At 38.5% G+C, this 19,118-nt stretch overlaps 1 protein-coding gene across 4 annotated transcripts in view; it reads right to left on the reverse strand.

The window, feature by feature from the left end:
- Nucleotides 1-19,118, reverse strand: part of TSPAN18 (tetraspanin 18) — a 198,954-nt gene that overhangs the window by 85,734 nt on the left and 94,102 nt on the right. For 3 of the 4 annotated variants that reach the window (XM_081324715.1, XM_081324716.1, XM_081324718.1), the window contains 2 exons: nucleotides 12,297-12,426; nucleotides 3,388-3,477 (listed from right to left, as the gene is read on the reverse strand). In XM_081324715.1, the coding sequence (XP_081180841.1) occupies nucleotides 3,388-3,424 (37 nt within the window). In that variant the 5' untranslated portion in view covers nucleotides 3,425-3,477; nucleotides 12,297-12,426. The remainder of the gene's footprint in view (nucleotides 1-3,387; nucleotides 3,478-12,296; nucleotides 12,427-19,118) is intronic. The other variant, XM_081324717.1, reaches the window with a different exon arrangement.

The following is a 19,118-nucleotide window of genomic DNA, read 5'->3' on the forward strand; positions in this document are numbered from 1 at the left end:
GCTGTAATCCTTTCCAAGGAATAAATTACGAATTTATCAACAAATTCTAAGATGAAATATTTTTTTCTGATCCTTTCCTTACTAGAGCAGAACCAGTGGAACTATTACTACTGTTCTTTGGTAGGAGAAGTCGGTGTTGTCATGATAGCTTCACTCAATAAATAAAGATATCTGCCACTACTGCAAATAAAGATATATAGTACTCTCCTTGTGAATAGGTTATGTCCCGAGAGACTCTTTGTAGGTCCATTTTGTTTGCAATACCAACTAATATAAAAAACACAAACAATACAGAGCTTACTTTACATTAAACATTGTCAGGTTTTATCATGCTGCTGCTGCTGCTTAAGTAAGGAAAGAACTGTACTGCATCTGTCGGCAACTCCAACCTAGAAGGTACTGGAAAATGGGAGAAGGCGAGAAAAAGTTTCCAGCATGCTTTGTGTGTAAGTGGTGTAATGTATTGGGTTTGCTTGTTAACACCACGTGGTAACAGCTGGTAGGTTGCTAGAGCAGGGAGCTAGCTAACAGCTCCCAGCATCTCAGACAACCCGTCTCCAGCGCTGCTATTGGTTGCCCCTAGGCGGCAATAGGTTGCTTCAAATCTATTGGCCGCTGCCTAGGGGCCAAGGTATAAATTGCTGTATCTGCAGCCCTGTTCTCTAGTTCCTGCAAGAAATAAACCATGCTCTTTGCTGAACTCACTCGCTTCGTCTTTCTGCGTAAGGAACCCAGTACACAAGTAACATACTGGAAATTAACCCTTTCTTGCCTTCTTCAGACTTCTGGGTACAGACAGGTTTGTTCATATTGGCAAAAGTTTGTAACTCAACAGTTCCTTAGTAATGTTTGCATATAGTGCCCTTAATCTAAAACATTTTCATCCACAAATAAAATTATCTTCTTTCAAGCTGTTTATCCTAACTAGATCCAGGTGATAAAATATTTGCTACATACAAGAATCACATAAGGCCAATTTTACAAAGGGGGGAAACTTCAAAATATGTAGTATTGCTCTTGAGCAGGGCTTTTTTTCTCGTAGAACACTCAGAACGGAGTTCCGGCACCTTTTTTGGATGGAACCTTGTAGGGTAGGCAAGGCGGGTTGTATGACATGTGTGAGTTCCGGCACCTTTTTCTTTTACAAAAAAAGCACTGCTCTTGAGTATTGCTCACGAAAGCCACTGCAGAAAAACAGCAGCAGCAACATCTGTGGATGGCCCAGGCATAAACTTTCCTGTATAGTACCGGACTGGATGATTTACTGGATGATTTTTTGTCCAGTTTGTTACCTTTCTCTTGAACAACATTAATCAAATATTCATGTTGAAGCTTGAAATATATTTCACATGCTTCCAATTTCACATTTCCAGTGTGCTTAGTTCATTTTAAAGACATTAGACATTTTAAAGACAACAATCTAGTGTAGTTGCAGATACATATTATCATCTTATTTGCAGACAGACATAAACACATTATGTCCAATGAGTTCTAATTATAGAATTATTTCAGATTTCCTACTTTCATATTTCCTACCACATATTTTCCATGAAGAATGGCCATGATTTAAAAATAAGCAACAGCATTAATTTACTTTGCCAAGAACTTAAAGAAAAAAATAGACCATGATCCTAATTCATTCTAGAGAAATTAAGACACTTATAACAATCAGTATCTGAGTTTTACAACTCAGGTAGAACATGAAAAAATGTGCCAAAGCAAAAAGGTAGTTATGACAAAGAAGGTTATTTTAGTGTGACCCAGGATGGATAATAATCAATGATTTTTTAAAAAAAAATGAAAAATGGATATTTTTTATTTAAATTGGACTTTTTAAATCAAATTTATTTTAATAAAATGCTTTTAGAGTAAAAATCTATCTAAATATAGTTTTCTATTTAAGATACATTAATAATTTAGTTTATTCAGCATGAAATGGAGCTTAGTTATGTAGCATGAGGCTGTATATTCTGCAATATTTACATTTTTGGTAAACTCATTCAATGAATCCAAGCTCTGCAAGTTAAGATAACATGCACTGACTGCATTGATGCATTCACACAATTTCACCATGAGATAAATCACAAAACAAAGTTCAGGAATATTCCTTTATCCCATTGTTTTTCAAATCTATGTACACAACAAACTGTATGATTGTTTGAAGAGAAATGCATCTAAGTGTTTTAATTAAATAAAAGACTTTGAGTAGTTCTCCAACTATGTGTGATTAACCTATTAATATAAAATCAGTTCTGATATCGCTGCTTTACTAACTTGACAGTTTATTATTCTAAATAGGAAACCTTCATTTTGTTTGCAAATAATAATATTAAAGATTCTAACTACCAGCAAGAATGAGTCCTTACATTTAAAGAGCACCTGTCATTTCAGATCCATCATGGCAGCATCTGTTAGCGGGCATCCACTCACCTGCTGCCCATCACGTCCCTCACCTTGTTGTGTCACTGCCGCATCACCAGCCATCCCATTAAAGTGAGTGGGACTGCAGGTGAGTCAGGTGAGTCAGGTGAGTCAAGTGAGTGGGACTGCAGGTGAGTCAACAGGGGGCAGATGCTGTGGAACAGAGTTGATAGTTGCTCTTTAAAAATTATGATTTAAATTGAGTTGATTTAAATCAAGCCTTTTTACTAGTGATTTAAATCGTGATTTAAATCGTGATTTAAATCAGCTTGATTTAAATCAAATGCACCCTGGTGTGACCTGATCTGATTTTAGGGCCATTACTACCAATTATAGTGCCAATAATTCATGACAATTTAGTAAATTCTTCAGAGATGGAACAGCTGCCACTCTTTCATAATTTTTTGAGGTCTTATTTTCGCTGATCATATATGCTGACCTCTTCAGTATGAATTAAATGACTTTATTTCATTTTAAACATTAGTTTACTTTAAAAATCTCTTTGTCCCATAAAATGTACTCCATGAAAAATATTTGACCAAATATACTGTGAAAAAAATTGTACTGGCTATATATTATCAGTAAATTATTTACATATGGATAGAACTGTAATCTTAGCTCAATGTGTCTAAGATTACCAAATCTTCTTCTGATGAACAATGAAGTGCTGAAGATTTTCAGAATGCAGCTGGAATTCTTTAAACTACCACTTCACTACTAAGCAACTTAGTGGTAAAAAAAGGAAATACTAGTAGACACATAAGAACTTGTTGAAGACGCTAAATCTATGGGGATGTGCCAGGACTAATTGTTTCCATTTGTAGCTAAAACATTGATTCTCCATCTGCAGAGATAATATAAATATTGCCTCTACAGATGGAGATTTAATTCTGCTTCGAAAATAATAATAAAACAACAAGACAAATATAACACTGTAAAATCGTCAACTCATTGCTACGGGCATACCAAAAGAAGATGCAAGTGTCTTGGGACTCTGAGGCATGGGGCCAGGCCTCTTCTCTCCTCTTGCTTTATGACTCTCAGAACCTCGATAATCTACAAGGAAGGAGTGATGTAAAAGGAGGGATGGTGAGAATAATATTACCGCTGCTATATCATTTCACCCATCATTCTCAAGTCAGTTATCACCTCAGTAAGAGCTGCAGCTGCACTACCATTTCCAGTCTCCTTATCCTCCTAAAATGGATACCTTGGAAGTAATATAGTAAGGGGACAAATCATATGGTGAAATCATAATTTTTGCAGGCCTTGGTGACATTATAACCAACATAATTTTACTCTGAGGTGCATGGAACACTGTTATCTTCCCACCAAAGTGGTATCTATTTAGCTACTCACATTTGCATGCTTTCGGACTCCTAGGTGGGCAGCAGCTGGTGCAAGTAGTGGGAGCTCACCCCATTGTGCAGCACTTGGGTTGCAAACCAGGGCTATCCAGCTAATAAGCTCAATGTCTTTAACTTTAATGGACCCATTGTGCTCCCTTTCCCCTTTAAATAGGCATAACACCTTGAGGAACTAGTAGAGGCTCTTCTACCATGAAAACAGTCAGATAAAAGAAATCTGAGTCTAGGGCAGAACTGTAATCTAAGTAAGTGTATCAGACAAGACCTTCCCTAGTTGTCACAAAGATAAAGGGAGGAATGTGGAGGATCACATTCAGACTTGCAAGTCTATGTTACCATAACTTTATAGTAAAAGTAGTGTCAGCATTCATTCCTAATGTGGTCTACATTGAAAGGCTGACATCTCCACATACACACTTTGCATCACTTTCAGATGAGATTAGTCCTGCTTGTCTCCATGATATAAGCTGATCTCAAAGACTAAATCAGCATTTTTTTCCTGAGTTTTTTCTATGCTGTCCATCAATAACAGATGCTGTTTAATAGAAACAGAAGGAACTGTATTCCATCAATATGGCCTCCTTCCTCCCTAAAACTTTGCATTTTGCAAATGGCCAGGCAAATGCACATAACATTCACTGAAAAACATGGATAGGATTTGTAATATAAGGCATTTATTTTCTTCTCTTACATAGAGCAATGACAAGGAGATTTTTGTTACTCCATGAGCTGTGGTAAGTTAGCAATAGGCTGGACATTTTTAATATGTACCTGGGAGTGTTTTTTTAAAAAAAAACTAACTTCATGGTGTTTCCTACCTTTTCTCAGAGATCTGAGATTTTAGGTATACCTAAAACCTAACAATCACTTAAATATGAGCCAGCAGTGTGCTGCAGCTGCCAAAAAAGCCAAAACAGTGCTAGGCTGCATTAACAGAGGGATAGAATCAAGATCACCTGAAGTACTAATACCACTTTACAATGCTTTGGTAAGGCCACACTTGGAATACTGCATCCAGTTTTGGTCACCACGATGTAAAAAAGATGTTGAGACTCTAGAAAGAGTACAGAGAAGAGCAACAAAGATGATTAGGGGACAGGAAGGCCTGGAGGAACATTGTCCATAGGGTCGCGATGGGTCGGACACGACTTCGCAACTAACAACAACAACAACAACAGGCTAAAACATATAAGGAATGGTTGCTGGAATTGGGTATGTCTAGTTTAATGAAGAGAAGGACGAGGGGGACAGGATATCAGTGTTCCAATATCTCAGGGGCTGCCACAAAGAAGAGAGAGTCAAGCTATTCTCCAAACACTTGAAAGCAGGACAAGAAGCAACAGATGGAAACTAACCAAACAGAAGCAACCTAGAACTAAGGAGAAACTTCCTGACAGAAAAATTAACCAGTGGAACAACCTGCCTCCAGAAGCGGTGAATGCTCCAACACTGGAAGTTTTTAAGAAGAGACTGGACAGTCATTTGTCTGAAATGGTACAGGGGTTCCTGCCTGAGCAGGGAGTTGGACTAGATGGCCTCCAAGGTCCCTTCCAACTACTACTACTACTACTACTACTACTACTACTACTACTATTATTATTATTATTATTATTATTATTATTATTATTATTATTATCCTGGATTCAGTATAATAGACTGTCAATGATTTTAGCACAACCTGGCAGCTGAACTAAATTCCAACTTCTATAACAACAAAAACCCTTTGCACTTTCTGTGCAGATACAATGCATTGGATTGTGAGTCTGAAACCTTTTTGTGCTCACTTCTCTCCTTGAGTTACTTTATTAGCAAAGGTGTTATACTCATGCAATTTCACTTAATACCCAGGGCAAAAGCTAATTATCTTTAATGATCACGTTTACATTCTATTGCCGAGAGACACGATGTCCAAGAAACACACTGACTGGAGTGTTTGAATTTAAACAAAATAACCCTACTGACTTTCAAAGACTTAAATCTTACTATTGCTTTTTAATTGTGTTTTCTAAGGACCCATATATCCCGATTCCAGGCATTAACACAAGCACATGCAATGTTTTTTGTTTACAATTCTCTGAAGAATTAAAAGCAAAAGAGTGACATTAAATATTAGGTATAATTGAGGGCAGTTTAGCTTTCTCACTTAAAACATTTAAAACTCAAAAAAGATCAAGAAAGCAACCTATGCTATAATATAAACATGGAATCCAATCCTTTATCATTATTATTGTGATGGATATCCACCCTTGTTTTCCTCAGAAAGTGACACCCTGTTGAAAAGTGACTCAGTTCCTCCATTTATCCCTTTCTGTGTGCTTATTTTCACTTGTTAACATAATTGGTAGGTGTAATCATACATAAAAGTTTATTAACATCCATCAGTAAAGCTATGGAACAGAAATAGCACTTAGAGATAATCTATTGGGCACAGGTTAGCTGTCTAATTTGTAAACAAGGGGACAGATTTTAAATTTCATGAATCGGGTGCAGATATGATATTAAAGGTCTTATGTATCAATGACACACAAGTTTCAGATATCCTGATTTTTGAACATCAGGTACGACTAATATTGAGTCTAGAAGGATTCTACTGAATTTCTACATTCATGAAACAATTAGCTTTAGCTTAGAAATTCTTGATTGCCAAAAAGAAAAAAATACAAGTTAACTGAAAAATGTAACATCTAATGAAGGTACAAAATGGTGATTTTCAAATGTGCAACACTTGTACGTATGCTAGCATTTTGGGAATGAATAGAAAACTATACTTACTTGAAAATAAAAACCAAAACATTTGATCTTCTGTGAGAAAAGAGGAAAACAATGAAGCGTTTCTATTTCTACCAGCCTAAATTCTATTTTGGCATTTTGTATGAACAGCCTTCATTTCTATGTTACATGTTTTTAGTTTAACATAAGTAACTAAATACACTTTAAGCACATAAATAAATTCTTCAGGGTAAACAGAATGCCTGTGTATGAAATGCATCTTCCTTACTAGCTATGCCAGGGGTAGGCAACCTCGGCTCTTTTATGACTCGTGGACTTCAACTCCCAGAATTCCTCAGTCAGCTATGCTGACTGAGGAATTCTGGGAGTTGAAGTCCACGAGTCATAAAAGAGCCGAGGTTGCCTACCCCTGAACTATGCTGACAGCAGCCTAGTCCTCCACCCCAAGCCCCCCTCGTACTATGGTTTTGAATGTACAAATCCTCAGCCTCAATTGATTTATCAGTTTCTTTTTCTGACCCCCTAGGTCTTCTCCTCCTTTCAAATGACTTACAGTACTTCAGTCTAGACAAGTAACCACAGTTAAAAGGTCAGTGAATGTAATGACTTCAGCTAACTGTTCAAACACTGCAGCAGCCTACTTTTGAAGGGAGAAAAGTGGAGGACTCAAATGAGAGGGGCTGATTACACACTTGCGAAGCAGTCAAGAGCATTCAGACAATTAGGCAGCTACCAAATCACACCATTTTAGAGCTCCACTTCCAAATTGCAAAGTATGAAAAAAAAGGAAGTGGGGATATAAAGAATAGTGTTCAGATTCTCGTTTTTTCAATAGCCATGGGAATTCTATTGCAGACCACCCATTATCTGAAAATATGATGATCCAGAACAACACACAGTATGGGCTGGCAGCTTCCAGATGTTCCTGGTCTATACCTCTCATACATGAGAAAGTGTTGTATTTCAGCAAAATTATAAAGGTGGAGCCACAATCCTGCAACTAATACAACCTCACCACATCCAGGAAAAAAATACACGCTATCATAAGAACCTTATACATTATTGGCCCGTAACCTACACCTTCCATATTGGGTACAGGCAACTACAGACTAACCTTTATTTTCTTCCTGTTCCTTGCCCTGTCATTGTAGGCTTTCTGCAGTAGACAAAGGAATCAACAGTTCTGAATGGCTCAGATTTTATCATTTCCTATAGCTGGAAGCAGGCACCTGAGTCATCTTGTTATTATGAAGCAATCATTCCATCTTAAATTATAAGGGATTTCTGAAAAGTCTACCTGCTCCGGCACTGACTCTTAAAGATTTACAGGATGCCTTTGAAAAGCAAACACAATTAATGTCAGATATGATGGAAAAGCTGGAGGAGAAACTGGAGGAGAAAATGGAAGAGAAGTTGGAAGAGAAGTTTAGAGCAATGAGGGCAGACATCTTGTCTACAATTGAAAATGTGGCTGTATGTGTGCAAAGCTTGGATGAAAAAGTGGAGGATCTTAGTCAAAAGAACTCTATATTAGAAGTAAAAGTATTAGAGAATGAAAATATAAGGGATAAAATGGATGGAGACTTGAGTCTGGTCCAGTACCATCAGATGGAGTTTGCTATCAGAATCAGGGGCTTAAAAGAGAATCCTAAAGAAGATTTAAAGCAGCTGATCTCCGAGGCTTTGGAAGTGATACTGGGCCAATCAGCAGCTGAAATTGAGGGAAGTATAGATAAAATCTTTCGTGTGAACTCCTGGATTGCAAGGCAGAGGAAGTTACCTAGAGATGTGGTGGTTTACTTTACAAAGAGAGCAATTAGGGATGAAGTTATTCAAGTTGCTTATGATACTAAGTTTGTGGTTGCTGAGCAAGAAGTTCTGGTTTTAAAAGAGATTCCTCCAAAGATTTTAAGGAGAAGGAAAGATTTTGCCTTCCTAGCACAGGAACTTAAGAAATGTGACATCAAGTTTAGATGGGAGATTCCAGTGGGCATGGTGGTGATGCATGAAGGTAAAAGATACCGTCTGGTTACAGTGACTCAGGCACGTGATTTTTACAGCAAAGTTTTAAAAGCAACCCCTCTATCACTTCTGGAAGCTGTAAAGGGATATGGCGAGGGAAAGCCTCAAGATGCTGATGGAACACAGACAGAGGAGAATGGTGCTGGAGGGGATCAAATTACAGTTTCATCGGCAGCTGCTGGAGAGCAGAGGATGACGCGTGCCGCTTTAAGACGAGTGAGACAAGAGCAAGAACAAGATCAGCAGAAAGTTATGGAACCTCCAAAGCGTACTTACAGTGAAGCTGTGGGAGGGGCGCGGCCTAAGGAAGTTAAAGGGGTCCTGGCAGACGTGCTCCAGAAGCTTCGAGATGCCAAGAATGGCGACTAAGTTCCTAACTTGGAATGTTAATGGATTAAATTCACCACAGAAGAGAAAGAAAGTTTTTGCAATATTTAAAACAATTTAAGACTGATGTTATTTGCTTGCAAGAAACGCATATTAGGGTTATGGACCAAAAGTACTTGTTGAATTCAAGGTTGGGTACGCAATTTATTGCTTCTGCAATGAATAAGAAAAATGGAGTGGTTATTTATGTTAAGAATACTCTGACAGCGGAACTAATTGGCAGAAGATCTTTAAGCAAAGGATAAAGTTCTGTCCGCAATTGTTTTTGCTGGGCATAATTACAGATGCTACTGTTGTGGACATTAAGTTGATGTTGAATTTAATTACAGCAGCAAGACTCTTAATAGGTCAATATTGGAAAAAGGAGGAACTGCCGACTATAGAAGAATGGACTCTAAAGGTTTCTGACCTGGCGGAAATGGCAAAGATTTCGGCTTACTTGAAAGATCATTCGCAAGAACGTTATATTATGGAGTGGAAAAAGTGGATTGATTATATTCAGAACAAATATGGGACTAAAAAGTTTCATTTAGCATTTGAATAAGTTTCCTTTTCTTTTTTCCTTTTTTTTTCTTTTTCTTTTTATATGTAACATTAGTATTGCTTGTAGTCATTTTATATGAGCTAGAGGGCGATAGAATCAATAGTTTATTGTATTTAGCATATGGATGTTTATGATTGTTCTTTGTTTTTATACCTTGTACTTAGCTCTGGGAAGTCGGGGGGGAGGGGGAATGGGGGGAGGGATAGGGAGGGTTAGGTAGGGGTGGGGGGAGGGGGGATTGTTAAAGATAAAATGTACTGTAAAACTTTTCAATAAAAAAAAAGAAAAAAATTATGATAGCACTGCAGAAAGTATGACACTTATGACAGTCACAGCATCCCCAGTCATGTGATTGTGATTTAGGTGGTTGACAACTGGCATGTATTTATGATGGTTGAAGCATCCCGGGATTATGTGATCACCATTTGTAACCTTCCCAGCTGGTTTCCAACAAGCACATTCAGTGAGAAATGCTGGGATTACTTAACAACTGTGTGATTTCCTTAATAATTGTGGTTTTACTACCACAAAAAAGGTAGTAAAACTGGACACTGTCACATGATAACTCACTTAATAACTGTATTGCTTAGCAATGGAAGTTCTGGTCCCAGGTTCTGTCTGTAAATCAAGGACTACCAGTATTTTAGAATATACAGTATTTATAACTAGATTGGGTAAGCCAAATACCAAAACCATGTATTTCCATTTCAACTTCCATACACAAAGCCTGCCCGTATTTCATAGCTTTAACATTAGTTGGCTTAAAATGGCATCGACCTATGGGCATGAGTCCACTCAAAGTTATTATTTTAAAATTTCATTTACTTTAATTAAATTTTATTTAATTTCATTTACTTTCAGTGGGAGTTAAATTTTACTTTAACTTCCACTGAAAGCAAAAGTGGATTTGGAATTGGTTTCAGTTTACAAGTATATTTTGACAATATCAAGTGATTTACTGAGATATTTCTATACCACTCAGTCACAAATGCATTTTCATAATATGAAATTATTCAAAGTACTGTCATTCCCCGCTCATTCTAAGGCAGTAGAATTTTTGCGGCATTATACATTTCAATTTTCCCCCCTTTTATTCTTTATCCCCAAGGATCTCCTTATAAAACATGTCTTTATTTAGATTTGTTCATGGCTTGCTTTAGTGGAAAGCAACTCATGGATCCTTTTTAAACATCTCTGAAACTGCCTGATTATTTTAGGAGTCCTAGCACAGAAAGAAAGAAAAATCATTCATCTATCAGAGAAGATGGCCACAGCACTCCCACGGAGCCTGCTGTGAGGCTGGAGTAGCACTTCACAAACAGCCACATAATCAATTGATCTGTAGCTTTTAGAAAAGGAAGGGGCTTTTATCCTCTGAATGCCAATTTTTACTCATTCACATGTCCTGGCTATTTTTCCTGCTTGGGAAGCTAATTCCCCCCCCCCCCACACACACACACACAAACATACACAACACAACCACAATTTACAAATGGACCAGATGAAGTTAAAAGAAAGAAAATATGCTGGATGTTTTTCCTGTTGGGGATAGCCTAGAACCCCAATAAGCTTGATAAAATTGAGCTCTTATTCCACTACCTCTTTTCCCAAGTACCTTTTGAAGCCACAATATTCTTTTAAGACAAGCCACATATCAACGCAATACATTTTCAGCAATATCAAAACAAATGTGAAGACACCAGTCTCAAATACATAGCTGTGTTTGATAAAAGTCAAAGTTTGCCTCCTCTACTGCTAGAGACAACCTGCCACAGAATCACTGTTGAGAGAAAACTTAAAAAAGCCATTTTGTTTAATCTCTACCCTTTAGGCAGCTTAAGCGACACTACAATTTTACCATTAAAAATGCTAAAAATTCTATACATGTAAATATTAAATTGCAAACTCCTACTGTTTCCTTTCATTGCAAATGGCAGCATTAATTCTTCCACACTGACAAAAAATATTATGTATATCTACAGAGAAAATTCCCAAGGGACAATCCCAGGAAAAATCTAGAGGAAATAGTATAGAAAACATTTTTGCTGTGGTTAACCAATAGACTTCATAATAGAACATGGAAAGAAGGAACAAAAGAATAAGAAATCTAGCACAAGTGAATGAAACTTCATTAGTTCCCCTCGAGTTTTCCACATAGTTGAAATACCTGCATTTTTAAAAAATACTCTCTTAAGAAGTATTCCAGACAACTATTTGTACCTGCTAAACCACATGTGACCCTCAATCTAATTTCATGTGGTCTTTGGTCTCATTTAAAATCTATTAGGTCTGTTCAGATATCTACCAAGATCTGTCTGCCTCTTCCGAAAAACAAAAAGAGAAAGGAATGAAGTGTCAGGGGAAGAAAAAAAAGGATTGTCATTATTCATGAACTTTCATAAACACATATCTGTACTTGTCCCTTTATTTCTGGCTGTGGGTGTAGACCTAAAAGGTTTACAAGCAGCTGAAGTTTGCATTTGGTAAATTTGCAAGATTCATTTTTCTCACCATGCACATGTATACGTAATCCGAACTAGACGGTGTTGTTTCTCTGTGTCATGTAATATATGTGGGTGTATGCATAATTTTGTGTTTGTTTATTTATTTTTGTCATATTCATGTAGTGTATACTGGAGGTGAGGAACCTTTGAGAGCTGTATGCAATGAAATTTCATTTTAATGTATGTTGATTAGTGTACATTCAAAGTGACAATAAAGTTATTATTCTATTCTTTATGTAATCAAGATACAAATGGCACCATCAGCATAAACAGGACAATCTTTAAAAGCTACATAACAGAAGTTGAGCTACCATCTCTTACCTTAATCTTGGGGGCTTGATAATTTGAATTTTCAAGTTAAATATTTATTTTTTCCTCCAGTCCAACTGATGCAAACATGGATTGAACAGGAAGGCTTTACATCAGCAAGCTTAAGCAATAGTGCATTGCCCTGTTGGGAATAAGTGGGAAGAAAAAAGAAGATATAATGATTAAGGGGCTACCTAGAAACCAGGCAACTGTGAGTTCTAGTCCTGCCTTAGGCATGAAAGTTGGCTGGCTGATTTTCGGCCAGTCATTCTCTCTAAGCCCAACACACCTCACCTATTGTTATGGGGAGAATAGAAGGAGGAAGGAGTTTGAGCTACATATAAAAGTAATAGAGCTGGAATTTATTTATTTTTTTAAAAAATTGTCAAACCACTGCCACAAAACTGGAATTCTGCTGTTTTAGGGCCTGTGACCTTATACTATAAACTCTTATACTATAAACTTTCCAAAGCATATGTTGACATCAGTATAAAAGCTGAAAGATTTTATCACCATCTTTCTTTTCCAACTACTTTCCCAACAGGCCTTTCTGTTTAAAAGGCATTGATTCAAAAGAAAGTGAGTTTTTTTAAAAAAAACAGAGAGGTGAAGATGTAACTAAAGAGAAAGATTTTTAAAAAAGAATTCTGTCTCTACAGATATCATAGGGAAGCTGAAAGTCGGCTTTTCCTATTATGATACTATGATTTATTTTAGAAATGGAACACAACAACAGGCTGATTTAATTAACAAAGTGACATATAAACAGCAACCACAATAAAAAAATATATAGTAGCAGTAATAATAACTATTCATTAGTGATTGGAAATAGAAAGCAAAAGAATTAATGCAAAGCAGTATGGTTGTGTAGGTAAGTAATTTGCATAATACCCAGCTCCCAAAGACTCTGGGTGACTGACAACAATTAAAACATGAGAACACAATAAGAAGCAGAAAATAAGGAAAGGAAAGGAATAAAATAAAATAGAAAATAAAACAGAAAATAAAATAAAATAAAATAAATAAAATGGTGAGAACAACAAAGAGACTCAAAGAGGTTTTACTCTCCCTCACCAAAGTTCTGGGTAAAAAGGCAGTTCTTCAAGACTCTTCTAAACACCACCACACTGGTGTCTATTTATATCTCAGAAGGAACCCATTCCAGGGGGAAGGGTGCTTCTACCAAGAAGATGGTGCTTCCAGGATCTTCATAGGTATTATTGTTTAACTGAAGGAACCTGGAACATGCCAAACCTATACGTTTCAATCAACCAAATAGGGTAAAACCTATTTGTTGTTAACATGGGATTAATTCAATCCTTACCCTTATCATTAAATCTAGATTCATCCTTTCATTTTTAGAAAATTTTACCGAGACAGTATCCATTCTTAATACAAATTTCTTTCAGTGTACGTAATTATTCTCCGAGTCCCAGACATTTATTTATTTATTTAACATACAATGTCAGAGAAATCTACAAATGCTAGGCACAATGCAATCCTGGCAGCCTCAACTGCTAATTCATTCTGTTTGGTGCTTGCATGCCTATCCTTGGGGCATCACAGGGGGCATAGTAGCTTATACCAGCTGACTAGCAGTGCTTGGGTTGCTGGCTCTTGCACGCTCTTCCATCAGTCTCACTTTGCCTCATCTCATGTTGCATTGTCTCGCTTCTGGCCAGGTCCATCACTTGCTTCTGTTCTCTATACACACACAAATACAGCTAGGTTTTTATAGCAAAGTGGTACCCATTTATCTACTTGCAGTATTACTCGCTTTCAAACCCGAGTGGGCAGGAACTAGGGAATGAGTGACATGAGCCCACCCTGTCTTGTGGAGCCAGGCTTGAACCGCTCGAGTCCAGAACGTTTCTGGCCAGCAGTTCCAGCATCATTAAGCCACTGCACCACCACATCCCCTCAAAGAAACAAATGTGTACTGTAGCTTATATTGTAGAGTTTTTCTTTCTGTGCAGTTGCACTAGCTGTTTTATTCTCATTAGGGATATTTTAACTTATATTTGTTTTATGTAAGGTAGTTTATGCTAAGTGTTTTCATTAATTGTGGCTGCGTCAGAACATGATTAATAAGTAAATAAAAGCTTTTCATAATGCATTCCATATTTGGAAAATGTAATTTAATATCATAGTTCCATACTTTGCTATTATATTTATTTCAACATTGTATTAATGTAGGCTAATGCAGTTCATTTGAGACTAAAATGGATTTATAACTGGACTAGACTAAATCATATGAGTTAAAGAGTGCTCAAATATCTTATAATACCAACACACTGACATGCACACACCCAAAATAGTTATCCAATTAATTTTAAAGATGCTTTCAGAGGCTAACTAGATACAAAATACTATTTTTGATGAATTAACTTTATTCTTAAATACCCGGACCATTTATTTTCCAAAAATATACTGTATTCCTAGTCTTTGTTCTACAATTCAGGTATGTAACTATAACAACAAAAGGTAAGTAGAACATGTTGTCCTTCAAGCACCCAGATCCATAAACACAGTGGCGTAGCGTGGGTTGTCAGCACCCGGGGCAATTTGCGCCCCCTAACCCGGTGACGTCATGGCACCGCCGAAAAGACGCGCCCCGCAGCGGCGTAGACTTTCCAAGAAGAGTCGCGCGCATGCGGGATGCTTCCGGGTCCCTCTCAAGGGCGGCTGGGCGGGGCTCCGACCTGCAAGAGCCGCTGCATTCAAGCTCGCACGTGAGCCCCGCTAAATAAAGCCACGCATGCGCATGAAGCTAGGCCAGCCGGCCGGCGGGTCCGTCTTCGCTCGGCCAAGCCTGCCGGGGCGCCTGCGGGGCGCTTGCGGTTGGCCTGAGCCTGGGCGGAGAGTTGGGCACTTCTATTTATTTTATTCAGTTTATGTGGCCGCCCATCTCACCTGCCGGACTCGTTTCGCTTTGCAAGAAAGAGCAGCTCGAGAGCGGAGCCAAGCCGACTCTGTGCAGCCCTTGGGGCTCCCTGAGCAGCTCAGTGCGAGCGCGCCCCCCCCCAGATGTTGCGCCCGGTGCGGCCGGCCCCCCCTGCACCCCCCACGCTTCGCCACTGCATAAACACCATGGCCATTGTCTATGACAAGCTAACGATTATGGGAACTAAAAGCCAATACTTGAAGGCACCAGTTTGGGGAACTTCATAATTAATTATCAAGTTAATTAATAATTAATTAATAACAATTAATTATCAAGTTGTACGGCAACTGATTCTATTGAGCTTTGTTTCATTTTGAACCAAGCAGTATGCGTAACAGGCAGAGCTGCTATGCTATAAGAGAGGGACTGGATTCATTTCTTATAGATGCCCTCCATTTACTAGAAAACGGCAATGTTGCTTTCTACACATTATTTCCTGAAGCCTATGGAAGATGAATTGCATTATGGTAAGAAATCATGCTCAGAAGGCAACATTATCAACTTCTAGTTCACTGTGATAGCACAAAATTGGCTTCATCCATGTGGTTTCAAGAGGTCAAATAGCATTAAAACACTAGAAAACATTAGATGGTTAGATCGTGATTCTTGCCTTGATGAAAGAATTCAGGATATGTTCATTTGAGAATGCAGCTTGATTCCCACGGGGTATGAGAAAATGCAACTCATTACCTCAGGTGATTTTTAGTGTTTTTGCAAATCGTCAGCTTCGCTTGAATATGTTGATGCCATGCTTCTTTAGCAGTTTAACAGGGGATAACAAAACTGGCTGGAGATTATTCTAAACCCCTATTATTCCAATATTTAATTTATGCCATTAAGTAACAGGAACAGCAACAGCTAAGCTGTTACTCAGTGCTGTGCAGCATTTATTACACTGACCAGCCAAAAGACAATATTACTGGCACCGCAGAAAGATGGCCAGTGCTTAATGTGATGATGAAGTGTATTGCTTTAGATCTGTGTCATAGAAACTGGTTATAATAATTGCTTTCCTGCATAAACAAAATGTGCCCTCCTCTATTCCCAAAGGTGTGACACTTTAAAATGTGCAAGCAGGAAAGTACAGAATAAACCTCAGATTACAGCTTGACAAATATATTTGTGACTCTATTAATCTTTATAATATTCTTCTTGACTATAAAAAGAAGGGAATTATTACCTAGCAGATGAAATGATTTTATCCATATTCCTGGAACTGATCTTAGACAAGCCCCCCCCCCGCCCCAAGTTTTCAGCATTATTTATACTAAGGATGATCAATTCCTGTGGGACTCAGCTTAGATGCTCCCACATGAGCTGATTGATGGATGCTGAGAGCCTTGTTCTCTATATTTCTTGTGCTGCATTTCCCTGCCTCTTGCCAAAACGCTGTTATTGAACTACTGAGAAATATTTATCTATTTAATGTCTATGGACTTGCCATATACTTGCCAAGCAACTCTAGGCAGCTAACAAAAAATTAGAATATCAAAATACATAAAATAAGCAAAGCTATATACAGTGCTGGAGACAATAAATCATGTATAACATATTAATGGCTCACTCAACATGCTGGACCTACGCCAAAGATGAGAATCAGTTCTTCAGGGCCTTTCTAAAAGGAGGGTGTTATTCCACGAGGTAGGCACTTGTAGTAAGGGCCACTAATGGAGCTTTCTGAGCAGCCAAGTAGGGATAGGGGCAAAAAAAAATATACATACGGCATGTACTTTTTTTATTAATAGCAAGGATAATAGTTGTATGTTTCAAAATTAGGTTTTACGATATTAAAGCTGAGTAATAGGTCACTTCTAACATCTTTACCTTGTGCTTTTTAAGTAACAAATTTGAAAAATATTAAGAGCAAATGCCATCTCCTCAGAGAACAATGGACTACCCAGTAGAACAGGGGTCACCAACCTCCGGTCCGTGGACCAGTACCAGGCCGCGGCATGCCAGACAAGGAAAGCCCATCTGCAGGATGCAGGCAGCACACAAAACCACTCCCCCTCCAGTCTGCAGAAAAACCTCTCTCCATGTAATCGGTCCCTGGTGCCCAAAAGATTGGGGACCTCTGTAGTAGAAGATTGCAGAGTTTGATTACAAACAATGGCATGACAAAATAGTAGCAAAGGTGCACTGGAATATCTGCAAGAAATACCACTTGCCTGCAAGCAATAACTGGTGAAATTATAGAAAATAAAGAAGTTAAAGTGCTTCGGGACTTTAGAATTCAAACAGACAAGTATCTGTAGATACTGCAGATAAGAAAGACAAAAAGTCTGGATATTGGACATGGTAATGTACCTACAGACAGCAGAACTGAAGGGAAAGAACTAGAGAAAATCACAAAATACAAAGACCTGCAAATAGCAGTAGAATATGGCAAAAGAAATCAAAGATAGTACCAACAGTAATAGGCCTCTTAAGTGCAATCACAGAACTGGAATACCACGTGAACATCTTTGGCATTGACAAAAAATCATCATCCATCAACTGCAAAATGCATTTTTACTTGGAATAGCTTATAAACTGTGATGATACTTATAACACCATCCAAACAACATCTGCCTATTCCAGGTCCTTAGGAAGGACTCAATAGTTGGATAAAAATGCCAAACCCACTCTAACATCTAGCTGACTGTGCAACCAGCAATAATAGCATATGTTTATGGAATTAAGAGGTATAATATCACTGACTCACAGTGATTCCCATTGCATCTAGCCTTTCTCAGAACTGAACTTTGATTTTCATTCTTTTGCTTATGAACAATTTTTTTACATCTTTCTACATAAAGATGCAAAGCTTTTACATTTGAAGGAGGGGTATCTCTTACATTCTCACATAATCTGGACAACTGCAGTTATTTCTGTGCCAGCTAGGAATAATGGGAGTTATAATCCAATATATATGGAAGACCAGAATGGGACGACTCGCCCCTGCCAACTCACCATGGTCAGTGGGCTGCCATCAGCTTGCAACTGCCAACTCGCCTCTGCCAAGTCACCACAGGACAACTCCACAAAGCCAACTCACGGTGGGGACAATTCACCATGGGTGGCTGGAGGAAGAGCTGGGTGGGTGGGCAAACGAGTGAGTAGGCAGAGCACAGAGCACATCAGGGCAGGCGGTCAAGGACTTCCCATTTTCATACTCCCTTCTGCCACTGCGTTGGGCTCGGAGCTGCCACTGATGTCGCTACCATGCCAGTTATGGAGTCTGGCTTGGTGGCAGTGGCGGCAGTTCCCTGTCAGACTCTGACCCACCACTGCTGTATGCCAGGCTTGGCAGCAAGGGGTGTGAAAATAGGAAGCCCCAGACATCCTCACCTCCCAGCTGCCCCCCTCCCCCAGGTTTTGCCTGCTTCCTAGGACTGAGAAAGAGAGATTGGCTCACGGTCACCCAGCTATCTTTCTGCCTAAACCAGAACCAGAATTCATGATCTCCTGGTTTCTAGCCTTGTGCCTTAAACCATTTCCCCAAACAGACTTTGCCTTCAAACAGTGGTGAATTGCAGATTTCATCAAGACAGCTGATGTTGCTAGGAATGATAGCTTCTCGGCAATTGAGGGTTGGAGGATTCTTATTCTTGATCTAAAGGAAGGAAATTGTCCTTCAGGTTTTGTAAGATGGGTATTTTCTATACAAACCTGAGTCCCAGAGAGAGTAGGAAGAAAGGAAAAGGAGCCATTGTTGATTTACAATGTGAATTTTGCATGCTGTGACCCTTTGTATAAAACAGCTTAACCTAATCATGGCTAAAAGTCACATCCAAAAGAAACACACATACACGTGTGTGTGCACACAGTGAATTTAATACAAACCAGAAACCAACACTTTAAATAAATAAAAACAGAAATGGGCCGTGGAGGTCCCCTCCAAATATTTG

The sequence above is a fragment of the Vipera berus genome (genome assembly GCF_964194415.1).
Source record: "Vipera berus genome assembly, chromosome: 1".
Classification (NCBI taxonomy): domain Eukaryota; kingdom Metazoa; phylum Chordata; class Lepidosauria; order Squamata; family Viperidae; genus Vipera; species Vipera berus.